Raw genomic sequence first — 20,381 nt, forward strand, 5'->3', positions numbered from 1 at the left:
ACCAGGATCGAGGTTAAATCAGTGTCCAAACTGAGTTCATGCTACTTCTCTGGATGGATTTTCTAATTTAATTTTATTTTTTTAAAACATAGACTCACTTCCAAGTCCTGTTCCCTGGGTAGCCCTGGAAATGGTTGGGCTACACAACGGGTATAGGAGCAGAAGAACTGTGGAGGAGCTGCTGTAACAGCACCATCCCTAAAGAAACCTTCAGACTGGAGTCTGCCTAGTCAAGGGGTAGGCTTGATGCTGCTCAAACGAAGGCTTGTGTTACCTGCTGACAGAGCCAAATACCCCTTTGGTGGACCAGGTGTCATCATATAGGTTTAAGTCCAAGAGTAGTCAAGGGGCTAAGGAGCTATGGCTACTCCTGTTCCTTTGGTGATGCGGGCTGTGGTTTCCACAGCAGCTTAAACCAGAGGCAGTGCAACCCAATTTCCCTTTTCCCTCCTTTACGCCAGCACTGCGGCTGATTTGATCCTACAGCGAGCCGATTCAGGTCACTAATCCAACAGACAACTGGACCAAACAAAACAATGCGTTCCATCAGTTTGGTAAACAGAACGGCTCATTACAAGCGTACATGAGCACCCATGCTGGCTGAAGGGAGAGGGCGCACGTAGCCGGGATCAAAACAGGGAGGAGGACGAGCGTACCTGCAAACATCACAGCAACATCAGATGTCACCCAGAGGAATTCCCATTCCTGACCCTGCAATCCCAGTCCATGCACATTCATGCCATGTTTGTCCATCCACAACTACCAAGTTTGACTCTCTAACTTGAGAGAGGGTTGCTTTCTAGTCTAAGGAATCCCGTAATGGACTAAATACCTTATGTTCACAACTCTGTATGCCAGTGGGTGTCACAAGAGGCAGTTTTCTGGGAGAGAAAACAGACAGAATTTGCTGGAAAAAAAAAAATCACAGCTTGGCTTGTACGTCCTAATCTGCACTGCACACTATGCCGCTGAAGCCTTAGCTAGGAAACTACTCCAGGGGCGTGTGGTTCAACGTGTATTACATCAGCTAAGCCACAACGAGCTGCACAGCAAGGCCATGCAGTGCATCTGCAGCGCTGGGAAGCTCAGCTATGGCTGCTGGGTTCTAAAAATGACTAGAGAAAAATACTAACCCAAAAAATGGAAGCACACACTTCGTAGGTGACTCAATTCTGCCAAACGCAGTTAGCTGGATTTTGACTTAGTGATATGCTGGGTCCATTTATTCACCAAGTGTACATTCAAGTACATTACAGTTTCCATATTTAACACTATAGCACAGAATTTTCATAGATGATGGTGACACAGGTAAGACTACTACTAGAGAAAAGATTACTGTGCTAAGAAAAGCTTGGTGAACAGCAGCAAATACTGCTGTTAACTAAGGTTTTTCACAGTCATTTAAGAAATGCAAGTTTATCTGTACAGACATAGTACAAAGGACAGGAGAAAGTGTTGTTTTGTTTTGTTTTTTTAAATGTGAGAAACATGATAAACAAACAAAGTCCAGACACTATTTCAAGCAGCTTTGCATAAGCATGTGATGATCCCTGTTTTAGGGCGTGAGAGATTTAAGTTCACTGTTCCAACGGATCCTGAACTACAGGATGTCTTGCATGGTTTCCAAATAGTTTAGGTTACAGCAAAACAAGAGGACAGAACAAATTGTTACTAGCAAGAACTGGCTGGAACAAGCTATGACAATTTAAGAACTTCCCATCTGAAAAAAAAATCACTGATTACAAAATGAAAAGCAACACCCCTACTGTTATTACCCTGGTAGTGTAGGGTTTTTTTTCTAGAAGAAAACATGAATACTGTCACGGACACGCTTCACAAAACTTGATCCCACGAGCCAACAAGGCTGCTGTTTTGCAGAACTCAAAATAGCAGGCTTTGCTTCTATGTCAGGGAAAAAAAATAACAGGAAAGTTAGGTTTTTTTTTTTTCTTCAGATGCCAACAAGCTACAGATCTAGTTCTTTCATCTTACTTCCAACAATGTGCACTGAACCAAAATATTTCTTATTTGGTACATGTGGACATTGGCTTAATGAGAAACAGGACAGAGAAGGGAGAGAAGAATGCAGCGTATTATTCCATGTCATTAAAATTCCTGGAATGTATCTACATGTACTCCCCATCGCTCCACCTGAACTCCCCATCTGCCTCTCTGTGCTTACACTGTCATCACTGGAGGCTTTGCAGTGAAAAGGTATGGTCTGACATTGTGCATTACAAGTTGATTCAGTAGCACATGCTGCACTTAAGAAGTAGCTGAAATCCTAGAGAGGTTCGTTACTGCCTGCCTTAACATCTCTGGTTTCCAGGATGAAGACACAGAGAGCTCCTGATGACCCACAGACTATTTATGTTAAGATTCCCTATTGAGCTATTTTTGCCTGCAATACATGCCGTTACTGCTTCTGGGCCCCCCTTGGGGATTGGGGGGAGGTTGTTCATAAGAAATCCAGATGCTTTTCACAGAGTCCAATAAATGCTGATTTACCTAAGCTGACTGCATGTACTTGGCATTTGCATCCTTACACTCTACACCACTAATAAAGAGCACTGGGAACATAACACATTTACACAGTTACAAAGCTGTGTAGAGCCAGTCTGAGTTTAGTACAGCTAACACTGATCTGGGTCTACTATGCGAGTAAGACTTGATCCTATTCCTGCTTAACTACATTCACACTCTAACTGCATCTACCAGAGTTTTCAGCACCGGCACAACAAACCACAAATATATGGAGGGAGCCCAAGTCTGCTATCGCTCTCGATAAGCTCTACCCAAACCAGAAGTGTTAGGATCACGTCACGCATACTCTGGTTTCTCTGCAAGGGCCAGGTTTGGAACAGCAGGCGATGGCAGGCACAGTTCAACAGCAGCCACGGCTGATACAGTTTGGTGGCAGGTGCTATCGGCTCGGGGTGTGAGGAATGTGATCATGCGTATGTGTAATGCATGGGGCTTTCCCGTTAGGTCAGGTATCCCCATCTGCGTAGCTGCCTTATCTTAAACAACAAAAACCTTTGACTGAGAAAAAAACCCATCATCAGTATGAAAAGAGAACCACAAATTTTCACTACGGGACAAAATACTAGCAAAAATGGCATTTCAGTTCCTGCAATTTTAACTTTGCTTATTTAAAAAAAAAAAAAAAAAAGCAACATTCCCAGTTAATATATTGTAGACAGCTTATTTCATCCTCTCTGAACAGAAGATGGGATGTTCTGCATTGCAAAAGCATAAGGTATGAACAAACACCCATTGCTCTCAGAACCCCACCTGAGTTACACAATCACATACAAGCTCCAAAATTAAGAATTAAAGGTGTTGCAGGGAGTTTTAATACTAAATACTATGCAAATGTGCTCTAGTCATATGGCTCCCCAATTGTCATCTTCCTTTTAGTTTGTTTTGTTCAAGAAGTCATTAGTGAAGTTTTATATACATAATTAAAGCTGATCAAGAACAAAGTATCAGTGGATTGTATTTCATGGCAGAGTAGATGATGCCTTAAGTCTACTCAAATTCCAGGTTCTTATACAACTGGAGTATTAGGAAAAAAGGTCCTAGGAGGTTTCAGAAACTCAGCTGTCACTTGGAACGACACAGACCTTTCCAACGTGCCATTAGTATTTGTTCTGCCAACTGTTGCACAAAACTACACAGAATTCTCTGATAACCAACCCACAACCAGAAGCAAGGGTGGCTTCACCTTATCATCTACACTACACTATCTGACATGAGGGAAGCTGAAATTTGGAGGCACTAATGCAAATTCAGGAAGCTTTGTAAAATCAACAATTCACCGTACGTTTGAATCTCCCCAACTCAGTTATCACGTAAGGTTAGCATCATCTTTTATTAAAACCACCAAACACAGAATTGCATCTCCTTTACTACAATGAACTTGAAAAATACACACTGTAAAGCAAAAAGTTAAGCAATCCCAGTTTCTGAAGACTTATGAGGTCTTCCCCAAATGTCTCAAAAAAAAAAAATCAAAGAAAATTTTGGAGTAATTAAAGCCAATATAGGAATAGCACAGCAGAGGAATGAAGGTCCTGCTACGGACCTTAACCATGCTAAGTCCTATTAGCTTGGCATTCTCCCAAGAAGACTCTCATGTCTACCCAACAGCTAGAAATGCCTGGTAATGTTCCCCTTCTCCTCAGTGTCTCCTCCCTCACAACTTCCTCATCTCCCTTTTTGCTGCTGAGGCTGAAACATCTTCAACTGCAGCAAAATAAAAATGCTTTTTCTCCACCTTGACTCAAGGTTTTGCAGTCTTCTCTTTTCTCCTAACCCAGAACCTTTGAAGGAGCAAGGGGAATTGCTTCCCAGAGACATTCTTGTTGATGGACTTTGTCTATTGGCCCCACCCAGCCCCAACATTGTTTCTGGTACTGCCCAAAGCCTCAAAACCAGGTAGGTGACAAACAGCCAAAATCCCAAAGTACGCTGCATACAGAATCCCTTTCCCCAAATAAATGCTAGCGTCAGACCTGTTTAATTTTAGCAGCTGTCCGTTAATTCACTACCTGCACCCCAAATAAATCAGTCAAAAGGAATGCACTGGGAATTGCAGCTCAAGTTTTTTCCTTCAACTTTTGTCCTAGATTCTCATACAAACCTGAGCAAATATTAAGATCTTCTTAATTTCCCCCGCAGTTAAACCAGTAATAAGCCTTTCAACATCAGGGCAAGAAGAGAACACGTGTAAATATAAGAATTACCTCAAGACACACACGCCACATCATCTGATAGAAAACTTTACACTAGGAGCCAAATAGCTCAGATGAAAAATACAGCGCAGAGTATAAAATTTCTCTTAAAATAAAACTAAAAGGCAAGCAATCATCACAGAAACATGCAAAGTCACCAAGCATTTTGATGAGAAAGTCATAGAACCAAAAGTTTAAAAAAATACATTAAAAGGAGACACCAAGTATTTCAAAAACCTCTGTTTTATTTGTACAGAGTAAAATACATCATATAGTGAACATCGTTTTCCACCCATAACCTAAAGCCATTAATAAGTGTTTTCTTTTCGCCAAATATCCTGGCCAGAAGCACTGACAATGGAAATGGAAACGCTAATTAGTCTCTCTCTGCCAGAGCTACAAGGTGCACATCAATCTCTGCTTCTGTAAGGATCCTGAAAGAACAAAAAGAAATCTTAAATAGCTTAAATGATTCTTCCCCTTAAGCTCCAATATTACAACCTAATATCTACACAAATAAGTTTTATATAATACATTTTTCAGCCCTTTAAAGCCCCGCTGCCAGGGCCACAGGCCAACATTCCAATTCTTTTTGAAAACTAAAGGAAGAATCAAAGGCACCAGAGAGCAAAGAGGTAACAAACGGTAGAAAAAGAACAGGTAATTCCTCATGAGTAATATATTTGCAAGCTAGGACCTGGTGAGAAGAATGGGTATAGTAATTAGTATGATTACTCCAAGGGGGACACAGGTTTTCATAGCCTTCTCTTCTTGTTATCCATCCTTTCTGAAAAGGACGTAAGACCGGTAAATGAAGTTTGGGAGAAAGCTAGCACTTGACCCTTGAGCAGCAGTAGAAAAGGGGTAATGCAGCTCCTGCGTGCTTTCTCAAAAATGCTATGCTATTCTGTTGTCCTAAACACACACCACCAAATGCAAAACCACCCATCATCGCCATGTCAACTTTAAACACATTAGGAAGCGCTCAAAGGACTGCACCTGTAGGACCCAAAGGTCTGAAGCCTCTCTCCAATCTCCACCTACCAACTAGCTAGACTAAAGCAGCAGAGGACTTTTCTTTCCCACCTTGCTGTTCCTCTTTTTTTTTAAATAAAAAAAAGTAATGAAAGACTAAGGCAGAAATAACTGAACTCCTCTGCAGCAAGCCAGCCTTAACTAAATTTTAGGTAAGACATTACCTAAAGGGTAATGGAGGACCTAGAGGGTCCTTTTGCATTAACAAAAAAGCCCCAAAACTTAATTCTCCCCCGTTTCATGCACACTTCCACAGCTATACATTGTGTTGTGAGAAGGCTGTCAAGGACACTGTATCTGATGTGAGGCATAGCTCTCAGCACGGAGATGTCCAGGCGTTGTCTCAATAGATTGATCAAGTAACCTTGCTGCACACAGTGGGCTGCACTCAGATTCAGGCAATAACGGGGGAGGGAGGAGATTGCAGGTGTCTCGCTTTCATGCTAGGTGGGAATGCAGTGTACTCAGAAAGTAAAAGTTCAGCCAGTTCCAAATCACTTCAGTGATTTTTAAATCCAGGATCTTTTAATCTTTTCAAATTTAAATAGAACATTTCAAATCATACAAATTCATAATCTATTAACTATATACTGGAGATGTTAAAAACTGCTACAATTACAAGATGAGCAAGAGTCACTTAAAGATTTCATTTCAAAAAGGATTTAAAAAATTAAGGGACTTGCAAAATTTTCCCTAATATAAAACAGACTTTACTGCGTTAGTTGTCATGACTATGATTTGGAAGTGGTCTGCAGATACTAGCACAAAGAAAAATTGATTCTTTTAAGCATGAAAAATCATCTAAACCAGATGTAACTACACTTTAATCATCACATAAAGCAATACCCTTTTAAGAAACAAAAGACAACACTTTTCTCTACTGGATCCCTTAACCATGTCAAACATTTTAAAACTGTGTTAAGATATTATTTTTTTTTTAAACAGTCTCTTTTACCCCTCCACATTTTGAAGAGTTACAAGTAAAAAACAAATAAACAAAAACCCTCCACAACTTCAACTTCTGACAGTTATCTCTTTTTCTCTATTTACCATTACACAAGAAGTTAAAACTAATTGCATGTAACCAGAGAAACACACCAAGTTTTATCAACACTGATCACTTACCTGAATTTAGGATTTTCCACTGTAACTACACCAACTTCTATTTCTGAAGGTTTGAAATCAATGGATAGTACAGTAGACAGGCATGTTATTGCTGTCTGAAAGATGACAAAAAACCCCTATCATTCAACAGAAAGCACTAAGGCTTTTTTTTTTTTTTTTTTTTTTTAATAAACATAGCATTAACAACTACCCTTCCTTCTAGTTTTAAGTTAATTCCTTCCACCTCAAAACCTCAGCTGAAAAGTTTCAAATAGTTTCCCCTTGTTACAGAATGCAGTCCCTCTCCGGTCCTCTCCCCAAAAAGCCCAATCTACAAAAACCAAAGGGTCATGTCATTTTCGTAGCAGAAAAAAAAACACAACAAAACCAAAACCTTTTATCATGCAAAGATTAAAACCCCAGGTCCCAAGGACAGAACATGCTTCATTAGTGGCAAATAAGACAGACATCACCATTACAGTCCAAGATTACTCAAAGCATGTCACTCGCACAGCTCCCATTTTGGCTTTTCTTCTGGTGATTATGTTGGCTGTTTTTAAAAGCTGCATTTCATCATGGCTTAACTTATTCTTTTTTCCATCCTAATCATCACCTGTTTTAAAATGCGTTCTTTGCAACCTCACTCATACTTAATGCTGCAGTGGGGTCATAATAATGCTAAAGATGTGTTCCTAAAATGATGATTGAGCACAAAAAGAAGTTCCATAAAACAGCTATGTAGCCAGATGCTTATCAAATCAGTTATTCTGACATGCTGGCATTTAACCCTGATCAGTAATGTGTCAGGAAGTGTAGAACACCAGACGAGACTTTTCTAAAGTTTATTTTCAATATGTCAATAATACATTGATTCTGCAATAATGCTATAAGACTACATAGATGTCTTATCAGAAGACTGCCAAGTTATTAAAAAAAAAAAACCCTAAAACAACCAGCAAAAACCCCCAAAACCCTCATCCATGGAGCATTACCTCTAATGCACCACAAGCTTTTACAAAAACAGGCAGAGTGGGTGTGTGCGTGCGCGCGCATGCGTGTGTGTGTGAAGAACATTACAAAAACGTGATTCTTGCTTTTCATTAACAGACTTGCTTCTCCGTCACTGCTGACTTTTAGAGTAACAGTATCTGATCTACATTCACAATCTCAGCATTTTAACAAAGACAACAAAAAGGTATGGAAGCGCATTCAGGATTTGACTGGCAGATTAATTACCAATTAAGTATTTGCACCATATCATGGAAGTTTTATGAATTAAAAACAAGAATATGAAGAGACTGTTTCATCTACCTCCAACTGCTCAACTAAGAGACATGAGCAGTATAATCAAGCAGTGATAGAAAAATACATTTAGTGTGAAAATTATTTAGCCAGGATAAAAAAGGGTCTCCAAGAGAATTTCAAATACATTCAATCAGTATGCTATGATTATTCAACCCTCTCAGGATCTCATCTTTAAAGGAATCACATATTCAGGAAATCTGTACTTATTAAGATACACATATAAAACTTATTAATTTATGCTGAAGAACTTTCTGTTTAAACGGTACTTTCACAGTAATGTGGACTTCTGAAGTAATTTAGCTGAAGGTCTGAATCTGCATAGCATTCACATGGACCTTAATACAATACTCTGTTTAATCTTACAGGGGGGTCAATTGCTTAGGTTATTATTCCTCATTTCAACTACTGATGTTGTGATGCAGGAAACACAACATCATGAGAGAAGAACAAGGCCTGGCAGGAGAAACAGGTGGGCCATGGAAGAGGGCTGTTTAGACAGATCTCTACAGCGTAAGCAAAAAAGTAAGGATGATTACAAAATTAAGTTCATTTTTATAATGGGCCAGTGAAAACAACAGTTTTCACAGTAGGCATAACAACTGGTGTTATATTTACTAAACTGACAGATAAACACTACCCAGTCCTGTTTGAAATGCTTTCTAACATGAAGATTGTTTTAAGTGCCACTAAAAGAAAATTGTACTGGCATCCTCAGAATCAAGCGCTGTAGTAACCAACCACCAGCTACAGTAGGAGTGCTACAATTACAGATTCTGCTTCAGCTACTGTAAAGCAGAAAAAGCAGATTAGATGACTATTTAAACACTTGCAAAATAAAACTATTTTCTGGTTGGAATAGCTATACTTGCTCTGGCAGCAACACAGAACTGTAAGAAAACAGGAAATGCCTCACTGCGTTCCTCTGTATCACAAGCCTACATACACCATATTCATTAAAAATACTTTAACAAATCTTTATTTCCCTCTGCTGGCCTACCTCTACTGTTTGTTCGTATGTCCAATCAAATTTCTTCTTTACTTTCTTTTCAAGAAAACTGGTTGACTCTGTCTGTTTAACTCCTGCAGCTGTGGCCTTGAATCCACAATAGTAACCTGCTGGATCACACTTGTATACCTGAGGGCCGTGTTCTTCATCAATACCAATCAAAATCATACCTTGAAGAGAAAATTTTTTTTAAATTATTTCTTTCCCCAATTTTAGCACTTTCATTCAGCTAAAGAAAAGAATAGATACTCCTCTCCCGCAAAACACATGCATGCACAGCAGTACATTTTTGGGAACCAGTCCAATACCTAGAGCTGTGATTTCCTCTTTATCTCTAATTTGCCATTTCTTACCAGCATCTCGTTACCAGGTGCACAATTCAGTTTAGGGCGAACTAGATTTCTATCATTCCCAAAGAAGGCTACTCATTAAACATAGAAACATTTTTGCCATGCTCAGTGTGTAGAGAACCACAAAGTCAGGAAATACAAAAGTTTAATCCCGATACAAAGTTAACCCAGCCACCGTTCACTTCCTGTGCATTGTACCACACTTCAGAAGTGTAAACAATAGTTCTACCAACATGTGCCTTTTACCAGAAAGCAACTCTACAAACATGTTGAAACTAATGGAAATATTAAAAGATCAACTTTAGATTTCTCAACTGTAATCCTGAAAAGCACTGCACTACATCCCCTTTCCTCTTTTCTTTAAAGGAAAAAAAAAATCTGAAATGAAATGTGGGAATATCAGAACACAAAACTGAGACTTTGAAGACAATTTGACAAAACGCTTTCAAGTTGGACAGACTACAAGTAACACAAACCGGTCACATCACTGAAATGCATCTCTGTTCACCCACATTTCTAGATTTACAGTTTTATAGTCTCAATATGCATATTAAAAATAACTCGAAAGCAACACTTGCAAAAAGAAAAAAAAAACGAAAACAAAACAGAACAAGGTCAAGGTTTTAAACGCTTCTCTCTTTACGCTTGCGTAACTTTTAACTAGTAATTACAGCTGATAAGCTTCTGAGCAGCTATTACTATGACAGAAAAAAAAATTTCCCATCATCTTTTCAAAAAAAGGTTAAGGAAAGTTAAGAAAAATACATTTTTATTCATGTATTTAAAAAGAAAAATCATTTTCCAGTAGTATCAAGGCATGGGAAATGCCAAGGGAAGAAAGAAACAATCATTCCTGAACATTACAAGCATACAAGCACAGGAAAATTGCCCCATCATGGAAACTGTGGTGCAACCCTGAATGTTACTTCTTTAGTAAGAAGTGCTAGTGCCTACTATGATTACGAGAAGTGATTCATCAATTCTGAAACTATTCTCCTTAAAAGAAAAAAAAAAAAAAAAAAGGGGCAAACAAAAGAAACCCCGACAGAATAGTTAATGAAAAAGTAATGAGGAAACATTAAGTCTTTTATCTCAGTTCCCGGACAGCCTAACAGTATGGTTAAAACTTGCTGACAGCCAAATGTAAGAGAAAAAACAAGTCAGAACCAACCTCCGAACACAGAGATGACCAGGAATATCTACAAAAAACACCTTTATACACATCTCTTTTTACTGAAGCTGCATTTGCTGTTGTAACACAAGACTGGTGTAGAAATGTTTGCAAGTGAAATATCTTTAAGCACTTCTCTACACTATATATATCATGGTTAAGTTAAGAGCAAAACTTATGTGTATTTTTGTCCCATATATACTACTTAGATAAAAAAGCCACAAAATCTGCACAAGCATAACTGCACTCTCCATATGTCTGTTTTAACAGTGATGTTTACCCAGACACAGACGCTGGTAAGAAGAGCATCTCCCATTCACGGACATCACTGTGCAGTGCAAACAGACTAGGCCCCAAAAACAAAGGTATCCCATGTTTGAAAGAGGCTAAATCATTTACTCCACTTCAAATGCTGAGTCAATGGTAAAATCATGGCTCCAATTCAAGACTTCCAACACTGTTCTCTCATATTGCTGTTCATCCCTCTTACTCCTTCAGTTACACCCGTATCTCGCACAATTTGAAAATGGGTGAGAATTTCTTATACTTGAAGTTGCAAGCTTAGACAAGAAACAGAGAAGATGAATTTCGTACGCTATACTTACAGCAACCAAGAGGCCTCATTTCAGCATTTTGCGTGTAGACCTGAGAAATATCTGCAATCCTTTTACACAGCATATCCACAGGGATGTCATAGCCGTACTTGTACTTCCAGTTAGCAGCCTCATAGCGGGCTCTCTGCACCTGGGATCTGCTGTCAGCTAGACAGAAACAACTAATATTAATTTCACTGAACATGTACCACGTTTATGCCTGGCATTTGCTCGAGAACACAAATCCCAAGCCCAACTTTAAGTTGTCTTTACACATACACATCAGAACCAGGCAAGTTCTCTAAAACCAGACTGAGTGGAACAAATCTCCTAGAGCACTTATTTACGTGATGCAAAGCTGGCGAACTACATAAAAAAAATCTGTCACACTTCAGATAGATACTTAAAAAGATGGTGAATTAGATACCTGTCATTCCTGTCATCACACAGCCAATATTTTCAGTAATTCTGAATAAATGAGTCACTGTGTTGGAATCCAGTAACTTGTCCTAAAGAGGAAACAGAAATAATCTAATAGGAAACACTGTCCTTCAAGTGCAAAAAAAAAAAAAAAAAGTAGACTCTGGATGCTCTGGTATCTACAGAAGAGCCCAAAAGAATCAACTAACAGCTAAAAATTGTCTTTCAGGCTCTCCACTATTTACTGCTACAGGCATGCGAAGGAAGAAATAGGAGAACAGGGAAGATAAAAAAATGCAATATCTGGAAAAGGATGACAGCTAGAGCATGACCAACATCGAAGTCCTTTTCCCTCTCTGAGAACACACATACAAAAACTTGCACTCATTGCATGCCGCCCTTCAAACACAAGGGTTTTCCCCCTTTGTCAATAACACCTAACCACTGTGCTGAAATGCTCATGAAAATCTGTTCTGCATGCTATTGGTCTAACTTTTTCTGACTAGGAATTAAAGAAATCACAAAACTGATTATGGACAACTCAGTCCTTACAAGCCAGAGTAACGTGTGCATGCCAAAGTACAGCAGGACCAACTTCATGTTTTAGCTTCAACAACTACAGAGAAAACCAATATTACAGTACTTGGTGAGGAAATGTACAATTGAGCACTAAACGGAGCTAGAACTTGTAATAAGCAGAACGATAATAAGATATTACATTCAAACAGCAATATGTCAATGCCAATAAATATATTATCAATGTTGCAGAACCTCACCCGCTCCTTTTTTCTCATCTCCTTCCAGCCTCCCCCTCAAAAACAGACTACTTACAGGTACTTTCTTCTGTGTTACAATTACTGCAGAATCTTTCCCACGAACAGCTACAGACGTAAGTCCGCCTTGGTTTATGGCCTTAAAAGCATATTCTAGAAAAATACAAAGTTAATAAAAAACAATGTTAGAGATATTAGTACAAATAACTCTGACACACCTCCCCCCAACACAGAAATCTCACCAAGTTCTGGCCTTTTTAATACTTAAATATTTGTGTGATACTTTGTGTCTTCAAGGTCTTCAGTACAATGCACACAAGAACTTTCTGATGGGAATTAAGTCGTTGACTCTCTTCACAAAACAACTACCACTGCTTCCTTCAAATATTTCTAATAATTTGCCTTTTTATTCAGTTAGAATGCTTAACAGCAACAGAATTTGTTTTAAAACAAGAAGGCTGTTCTGCACTCGACCAAAACAGTCCAACCTTAACCTACAGTAACTGTAAATCCTTAAATAAGATTTTTTAACATGCAGAAGTTTAGTATTTCAAGCATTGTCATCACTGCAAGGATGTAATTTTCTTTTGTAGATTTTAACTGATACAGATGAAAACTGAATGATGGACCAGGCACAGAAGAAGGGTTTTCACCTTAGTATCACATTCTTCTGACTTGACATTCAAACACCACAAAATGCTTTTATTAACTTTTTAAAATGAAGCCTATGCACATGCCAGCTAAACAGCATTATTCAGATAAATGTAACGGATTAAGATTTACTTGATATGATCCATGAAATAAATTTCCCTTGATTAACAGTTTCAAAAGCCTCAAAAACGACAACTTTAAAAATCGTTTATCTGGCAATATATGATAAACATTCAGAACTACCTAATATCTAGTTGGGAGAGGGAAGTTTCAGACACTAGCTAAATGTAGATGAATTTTTTGTTAGCTATGTGATTAAGACTAGAATTTAGAACATGTCTAACCAACAGCATAGCAAATTGCTAAAACTATCTTCTAAAATAACAGAAGCAAGAAGCTCAGCTGTTTTAAAAGCTGCATTCAAATCTATGGAAGAGACTGCACAACAAGAGAGGAATAATCTGAAAATGAAAACACACATCTTGCAATACCAGGATCTTGATGTTCAATCTGCTGAGTCAGTGTTGTGGAAGGGCTGATTGCCATGTATTTATGGCACTGTATTTATTACTCTCAGGCATCAGAGCATTTACTGGTTACCCAAATGTGCCATAAAGAATGTTCCCTCTCTCTCTCTGCTAGATGCACAACTTCACTCACCTCTTCACTTACCTTCCCTGGGATGATCAGCGCTAGCCTGCAGCAAAGCACAGAACCCAGTGAGACATGAGCTAGCACTGTCCACAAACTGCTCATGTTTGAAGCCCCAGGCCACGGCTCTGCAACACTTGTTTATTTATGTGTACAACTATCTGAAGGGAGGGTGTAAAGAAGATGGACAGAACCAGGCCCTTTTCAGTGGTGCCCAGTGACAGGACCAGAGGGAATGGGCATAAACTGAAACACAGGAGGGTCCATCTGAACACCAGGAAACACTTCTTTACTGTGGGGGTGACCGAGCACCGGCACAGGTTGCCCAGAGAGGTTGTGGAGTCTCCCTCCTTGGAGATATTCAAAAGCTGTCTGGACATGGTCCTGGGCAACCTGCTCTTGGTGGCCCTGCTTGACCAGGGGGTTGGACCAGATGACCTCCAGAGGTCCCTTCCAACCTCAACCGTTCTGTGATTCTATGACATTTAGGTGGGAAGAGGAGTAGGTGCCTTCGCAAACTGTTTTTGCTCACAAGCACTAACAACCAGGCTTGCTGAACTGCAGTCTCTTCTCGTCCTGTTTCTATTACCATCTGCAATACTCAGTTTTCAAAGAGACAAGCCAAAAAGTATAGGGCCTCTTACAGTATACCAAGTCCAAATACATATATTGCTAGTGGTGTTTAAGTCTGTTTTCTGCTATGCAAGTATTTCAGTAGTACTGCGCACACATTCTTTCCGAAAAAAGTAATCCCTTGCTGTTCCCCAAAGATGTCCTAACAATCAGAACTTTGAACATAATCATTTTCTTCACCTCCCAAAATTCCACTTAGATGAAACATTACTTTTGAAGACTGGAACTAATAGGTGGCAAGACAACACTAACACTCTGAAGGATTTTAAGCACAGCAACAAGAAATATATATGAAATAACAGTTACTTTTCTAATATGAGATTACTTCAAAGGCACAAGAGCTTTCTGAGCTTTGGAAGCAGAAGCCAGATCTAAGGCAAAGCACAGGCATTTCAGTCCAATATCGCTACGCTTGAAATCTCTGTTCAGTGTTTCCAGAAAACCTTCCAGGAAAACCTCAAGTCTTAAGGCAGCCTTAAAGCAACACGTGTCCATGCCCATCCTTGACAGCACCTAGTTAATCTGCATCCAGCACATGGACAAGGATGTACGGGATTCAAAAAGAATGCAAGAAAGAAAGAAAAAAAAGCTAGAATCAGATATCTGACCATAAGCAAACATAAGCTTTCTGGCCATGCTCTGGCTAGATGCTGGCCAACAGAGACCCTAGTGTGGCACCACACCTGAGTTATCAGCCTGGCTGCAGGCAGAGTGAGCTCATACTTGCTTGAAGTTAACTATGCACACCTACGTAGTTTTCTTCCCATAGCATATAGGTACTCAAAATATCTTTAAAACAGCCTCAGGCTGTGTGCAGAGGCTCTCAAATACACATGCAGACACTTGCTTCCAAGACACGGGTAAAAGATATGGAGGTACTGCACATTTCTCACACATTAACCTAATGGTTGAATATACCCAGGAGGCAGAAAAAGGCTCAGTTTACTCTTTGCTACAGGATGCAGAAACCATTCCCAACAAGTAGTACTGCAACAGAGAAACAGCCAGAAAGGTGGTGCAGACCAATCAGCCTGTTTCAATGGCAACGAAAGGTCAGAGCCCAAGACTCTGCCATCACAGAGCCACTGACACCCTGTGTGAGGAAGCGCTGTCCCTACCATCCACATGTACGAGGCTTACTACGCAAGTTGTGCACAAGCCTTATACACACTCCAGGTATAAGACAGCACCTGTATGTAGGTATCTAGTACAGGTAACTTTCTACCCGTGTATAGACACCTACACACAGGCACTTTCGTAGCTGGAGAAAGGACTGCTCGAGACTGGGCTGCCTGCCCATGAAGCCTATTCCACACAGCCTTCTTCCTGAGAAAAAAATCAAGGGCGGACACAAAAGAAATGACTGGCTACCACAGACAACTCATGCAGCGTGGTCTCAGCAACCTCCTTTCCTGGAGGACAGATGGATGTATGGACATGCCGTGCAATGCATATGCAGTGAAGCCAATGCAGCTGGGGAAGAGCCACTAAGCTCCAGTGGAAGATGGCATCAGGATGACGCTGCCAAAACAATTCATCTGGCCCTGTTGTGAGGATCCTTCAGGAGCACTCTCAATGAACTGTCCTGCCAGACAGCAAGCTGACTATGCTGTTATAGAGTATTCTGCAGAAGGGGCACCATGAGACTCTTCTGCAGAATCTGGTGCACTGCAGAAATAAAATAAAAGATTCAGTGGCCTACAGAAGAAAACAAAGCTAGGCTGCAGCTGAATTTCAGAATGTTTTAGTAGGGCCTGTTGTGATAGAACAAGGGGTAATGGCTTTAAACTAAAAGAGGGTAGACTCAGACTAGATATAAGGAAGAAATTTTTTACAATGAGGGTGATGAAACACTGGAACAGGTTGCCCAGAGAAGTGGTAGATGCCCCATCCCTGGAAACATTCAAGGTCAGGTTGGATGGGGCTCTGAGCATCCTGACCTAGTTGTAGATGTCCCTGCTCATTGCAGGGGGGTTGGACTAGATGATCTTTAACAGTCCCTTCTAACCCAAACATTCTATGACTCTAAGCCTGGAAATAAAGGATGGTTGCTGCTACCTCACAGGCCATGATGTACAGAAAACATGGCATTCAGGTGTAAAGAGAGAGCATGGGTTACCTCCAAAAACTGACTTTGTTCCTCTGGCATGCAGTGTCTGAGGCAGTTCAAGTGCCATTTCAAACAGCTATTGTAGTTCTGAGATTTCAAAGCACAACGCTCATAAGTTCGGCACGATAAACTGAAAGAAACGCTTTAGGGGGAATAAACAGCTTCTGGATAACTGTTAGTCTTCACGCATCGTAAGTCAAACACCGTGAAACCACGGGAAGCCCCTCCCGTGGCAGGGGACACTCGGGAGGGCCCACCCTGGCTCTAAGCCTTCCTCATCTCACGCGAGGATGCCCTTCCCAGGCCCCCACGCCGGCGGGGCCGGGACCGCAGGGGCTCCAGGCTTCTCCCCGCACACCGCGGGACCAGGCAGGGCGGGAACCGAGACTCGCCGGCCACGGGAGGCGCCACGTTTCCCTCCTCCCCAAAGGCAGCCAGGCTCGGCGGAGGTTCTCCGAGCCGGCTGCGGCCCCGCTCGGCAGGAAGCGGCGGCGGCGCGGGCAGGCCGGGCCCGTGACAGGGCAATTCAGCGGCAGCATCCCCGGGGCCGGACACCCACCGACTTGGTAGAGGCGGCCCTCGGGCGAGAAGATGGTGATGTGGCGGTCGAAGCCGGCGCTGGAGCCTCGGGACATGGCGGGCGCGGGGAGGGGCGGCGCGGCCGAGGGGCTCACGGCGTGCAGGCCCGCACCGCTACGGCAGCCAGGCCACCGCCGGAGCGCTTCCGGGTTACGGGCCCCGCGCAGGCGCCGCAGCACAGACAGCCCGCGCACCGTCACGCTCCGCCTCCGCCACCGCGCGTGCCCGAGCCCCGCGCCCCCCCCCACCCCCCGAGCACGCGCACTCGGGCGGCCGGCAGCGCGCAGGCGGCTGAGCGGCGCTGGCGCGGCAGTGTCGCGACATGTCGCCTCGGCTACCTCGCGAGGAAAACGCAGTCCTTTTGCAGCACGGCAGCTGTAACGCGTGTAGCCAGTGGGGCCGAGGGCCCGGGTGGCGGCCGCGGGCCGGGCCGGGCCGGCGGAGCGCGGGGTGCTGGGCGGCCGCGGAGGGCCGGCCTGGGCGGATGGGCTCTGGTGCGTGGGGGACCTGGAGCGCCCTGGGCGTGCGGGAGAGAATGCGCGGGGAAATACCCGAAAACTGGAGAAAAGCGTCGCGCTGAGCTGTACAGCCGGGGAAACAAAGCCCCTCTTGATTTTCCAAACAAAGTATTTCCACGTGTTCTCTTCAAGGAGCATAATTTTAAAGCAAAGAAACACACTAACCTCAAAAAAGGCGTTACAGACACTCACAATGAGTAATTGTTGCCGCAGCTGCATTATAATGTGATGTTTAAAAGACTAACTTTTTATCAGTGTCCAGCACAAAGGGAAATTCCCCAAATTTAAACTCATTAATCTATGCTCTTTTTGCCTTTCAGCATCTTGGATTTCCCCTATTTTTTGTGGGAAGGCTTTTTTTTAAAGTCGGTCATTAAAAGAGTTGGAAAAGCTGTGTTTTGGTATCCACACCTCTATTTTAAAAGATCATTATTAGATGAGCTTACTCTTTGTTGAAATAGCAGATTACAGGTGCATTATTTTTTGTATGCCGTACATTAAAAGTCTGCTTTCTTGATTTTTTCAACGTACTTTTCCTTGCTTATTAATACTACGGGAGAATAAAATGCTTGGCTGTGTATTACAAGGCACAGAGCTCGTCCCCTTTGTTAGGGAAGCACTTGGGGGGCAGACACGAAATGTTTAAAGCTGTGATGCAAGCACCGGAACACGGAGAACATGACAACGTAAGAACGTCTGCTGGGTCAGACAGCGAGTCAGTCTCGCCCCGTGTCCTGTCTCCAACTGTGGCCAAAAGTGGGTGCCCAGGGAGAAGTATTAAGGCTACAGAGAGCCTTTCATGATGCACTCCCGAGTCCAAGTCCCAGTCTCCAACCCTCTGGAGGGACTTCCCAAGGCAGAGAGAGCGTCTGGTTATTTAATTAACCCTTGCTGGTCTCCCCTTGAACTCGCGTGAGCTGCTTGCATCCGTGGCATGCCGTGGCAAAGAGTTGCTCAGTGTAATGACGTGTTGTGTGGTTTCATCTGAAACCTCACCTTTTATCTGAACCTTCTGCCAGCCCCATTTGATGCCGCTTTTGTTCTGGAAGAGACAGCAAGCAAGCAATCCCTACGCATCCCCTCCACAACGCTCATGATTCTTACAACCTCCGTGTCTCTGAAGACCTCCGTTTCTCCAGGCTGAGGATTCCTACCCTCACAGTCCTTCCATGTGCAAAGCTCTTCCATTCTATAACGCTGGAGTTTAATGTCAGATTTTTTTTCCCGTGAGAAAAAGGGGATGGGAAAATGGAAGGAATTATCAAGCGTTCAGCCAGATTGCCAAAAAGTAACTGAGAAAATACTTAAGTGTTTGGAATCAAAGATTCAATATTTGACCTAGACCAAGAAAAGAGTAATAGTTGCTCAATACCATGCACATGATGGAGTGGAAGTCATGCTACTTTCAGGATATAGTTTCCAGAAGCTTTCTCCATCTATGTAGCAATTTTGTCAGTTTCCAAAATACGGTTTTGTTTCAGAAGAGCAATCATGTATTTTTGGTTTAGTGTTTTGGTTTAGTGGTGTTCATCATGTCTGATCAAGACATGAGAGTCGAAGTCTGCGTTGCAGGATCCTGAGGAAGACTGTTCTCACGGACATGTTTTCAACGTCGTAAACAGTAAGCGGGTGGGTGAGCTTGGAGATGAAGCTGTTCACAAAATAGCTGTAGCGCAGGCCGAGTCAGTTCAGTCTTCCTCAAGTCGATCTTGCCAACGCGTCTCCGTCTCCCTGGCACGTGGCAGGCTAAGCTATGCGTTAGTTCCTTCCGATTCCTGTTCTCCTCGCTCAGCGTGCCAGCAAAGGGCAGTCAGTGCCATTTGCCGTGGTGTCGGGGGTACCAGGTGCGGCAGCGTTTGGAGGACTTGCCTTTCTGGCATTCAGGACGGACCCATCAATCTAGTAAACTACTATCGCACGGACATTAAAAATCCTTGGATTTTTACTATACCACTGTATAAGCAGCAGGAGATGTCAAGTAGATCTGCTGGTAGATGTCAGTAAGCTTTGGTTTGGCTCTCGGGTTTATTGCCAATGAAACCCCCCAGAATTCCTTTTACATACTCAAGCAAATCCTCATATTCATTGTTATCTCTAAATTCCCTGTTTCAGTAATCTGAAATTTGAAGACTTACAGGAACACAAAAGGAATGTTATTTCGCAAATATCTTAAATAAAATGCAAATAATTAACCTTGGGCAGCACTGAGCCTCTGGAGATGTGTACATCTATACGGACAGGTGGTATGCAATTGAAAGTCTGTAGGTTGATCACTGATGTTTCCTCTTTGGTTCCAGAGAGAGAAGGCCATTAATTCCCTGTAAGGATCTACAGTAACGTGTATTAGCAGCAAACATAAGGAAAAAAAAAAGTCACAACAATTCTCACACTAACCTTGGGACATCTTCCTGTTGTAAATTCCAGATTCTGTTCCATCTTCCCCTAAACACACTGAGAGTGCGTATTTAGGAAGTGTTACTATTTAGAAGGTATTTTGGTGTCTCTGTAAGAACAGTTTTTGAGATGAAACCCACATGATTGATTAGGGACACATCTGTTCTCAGTCGAAAGGAAGTACAGGATGCATTTACTCCAGTTAGATGTTGATACTATGCATGTCTGTTAATGACCAGGGTGAGGTAAAACACAAACTTCAATGGATGAACACGTCTGGCAATGAAATGGATAACCTGAAGGTGCGGTTTCTGGTCAGCTAAAGCTGACCTAAGGCAGAGCTGCAGGGGCC

General features: G+C 42.0%; 1 protein-coding gene across 2 annotated transcripts; it reads right to left on the minus strand.

The window, feature by feature from the left end:
* Positions 1–4,999: 4,999 nt before the first annotated feature.
* PSMA6 (proteasome 20S subunit alpha 6) lies at positions 5,000–17,281 on the minus strand. Of its 2 annotated transcripts, none has more exons than XM_082317693.1 (7): positions 17,098–17,281; positions 12,552–12,646; positions 11,728–11,809; positions 11,313–11,468; positions 9,178–9,356; positions 6,897–6,991; positions 5,000–5,170 (listed from the first exon to the last, which is right to left on the minus strand). In XM_082317693.1, exons 1-7 carry the CDS (start codon positions 17,171–17,173, stop codon positions 5,113–5,115), a joined length of 741 nt encoding a protein of 246 aa, XP_082173819.1. In that variant the 5' UTR covers positions 17,174–17,281; the 3' UTR covers positions 5,000–5,112. The 2 variants fall into 2 exon arrangements, with proteins under 2 accessions (XP_082173819.1, XP_082173818.1); XM_082317692.1 differs by lacking the exon at positions 17,098–17,281 and adding an exon at positions 16,548–17,088.
* Positions 17,282–20,381: the final 3,100 nt, after the last annotated feature.

This window comes from Platalea leucorodia (assembly GCF_965183815.1).
Source record: "Platalea leucorodia genome assembly, chromosome: 7".
In the NCBI taxonomy this organism is placed as follows: domain Eukaryota; kingdom Metazoa; phylum Chordata; class Aves; order Pelecaniformes; family Threskiornithidae; genus Platalea; species Platalea leucorodia.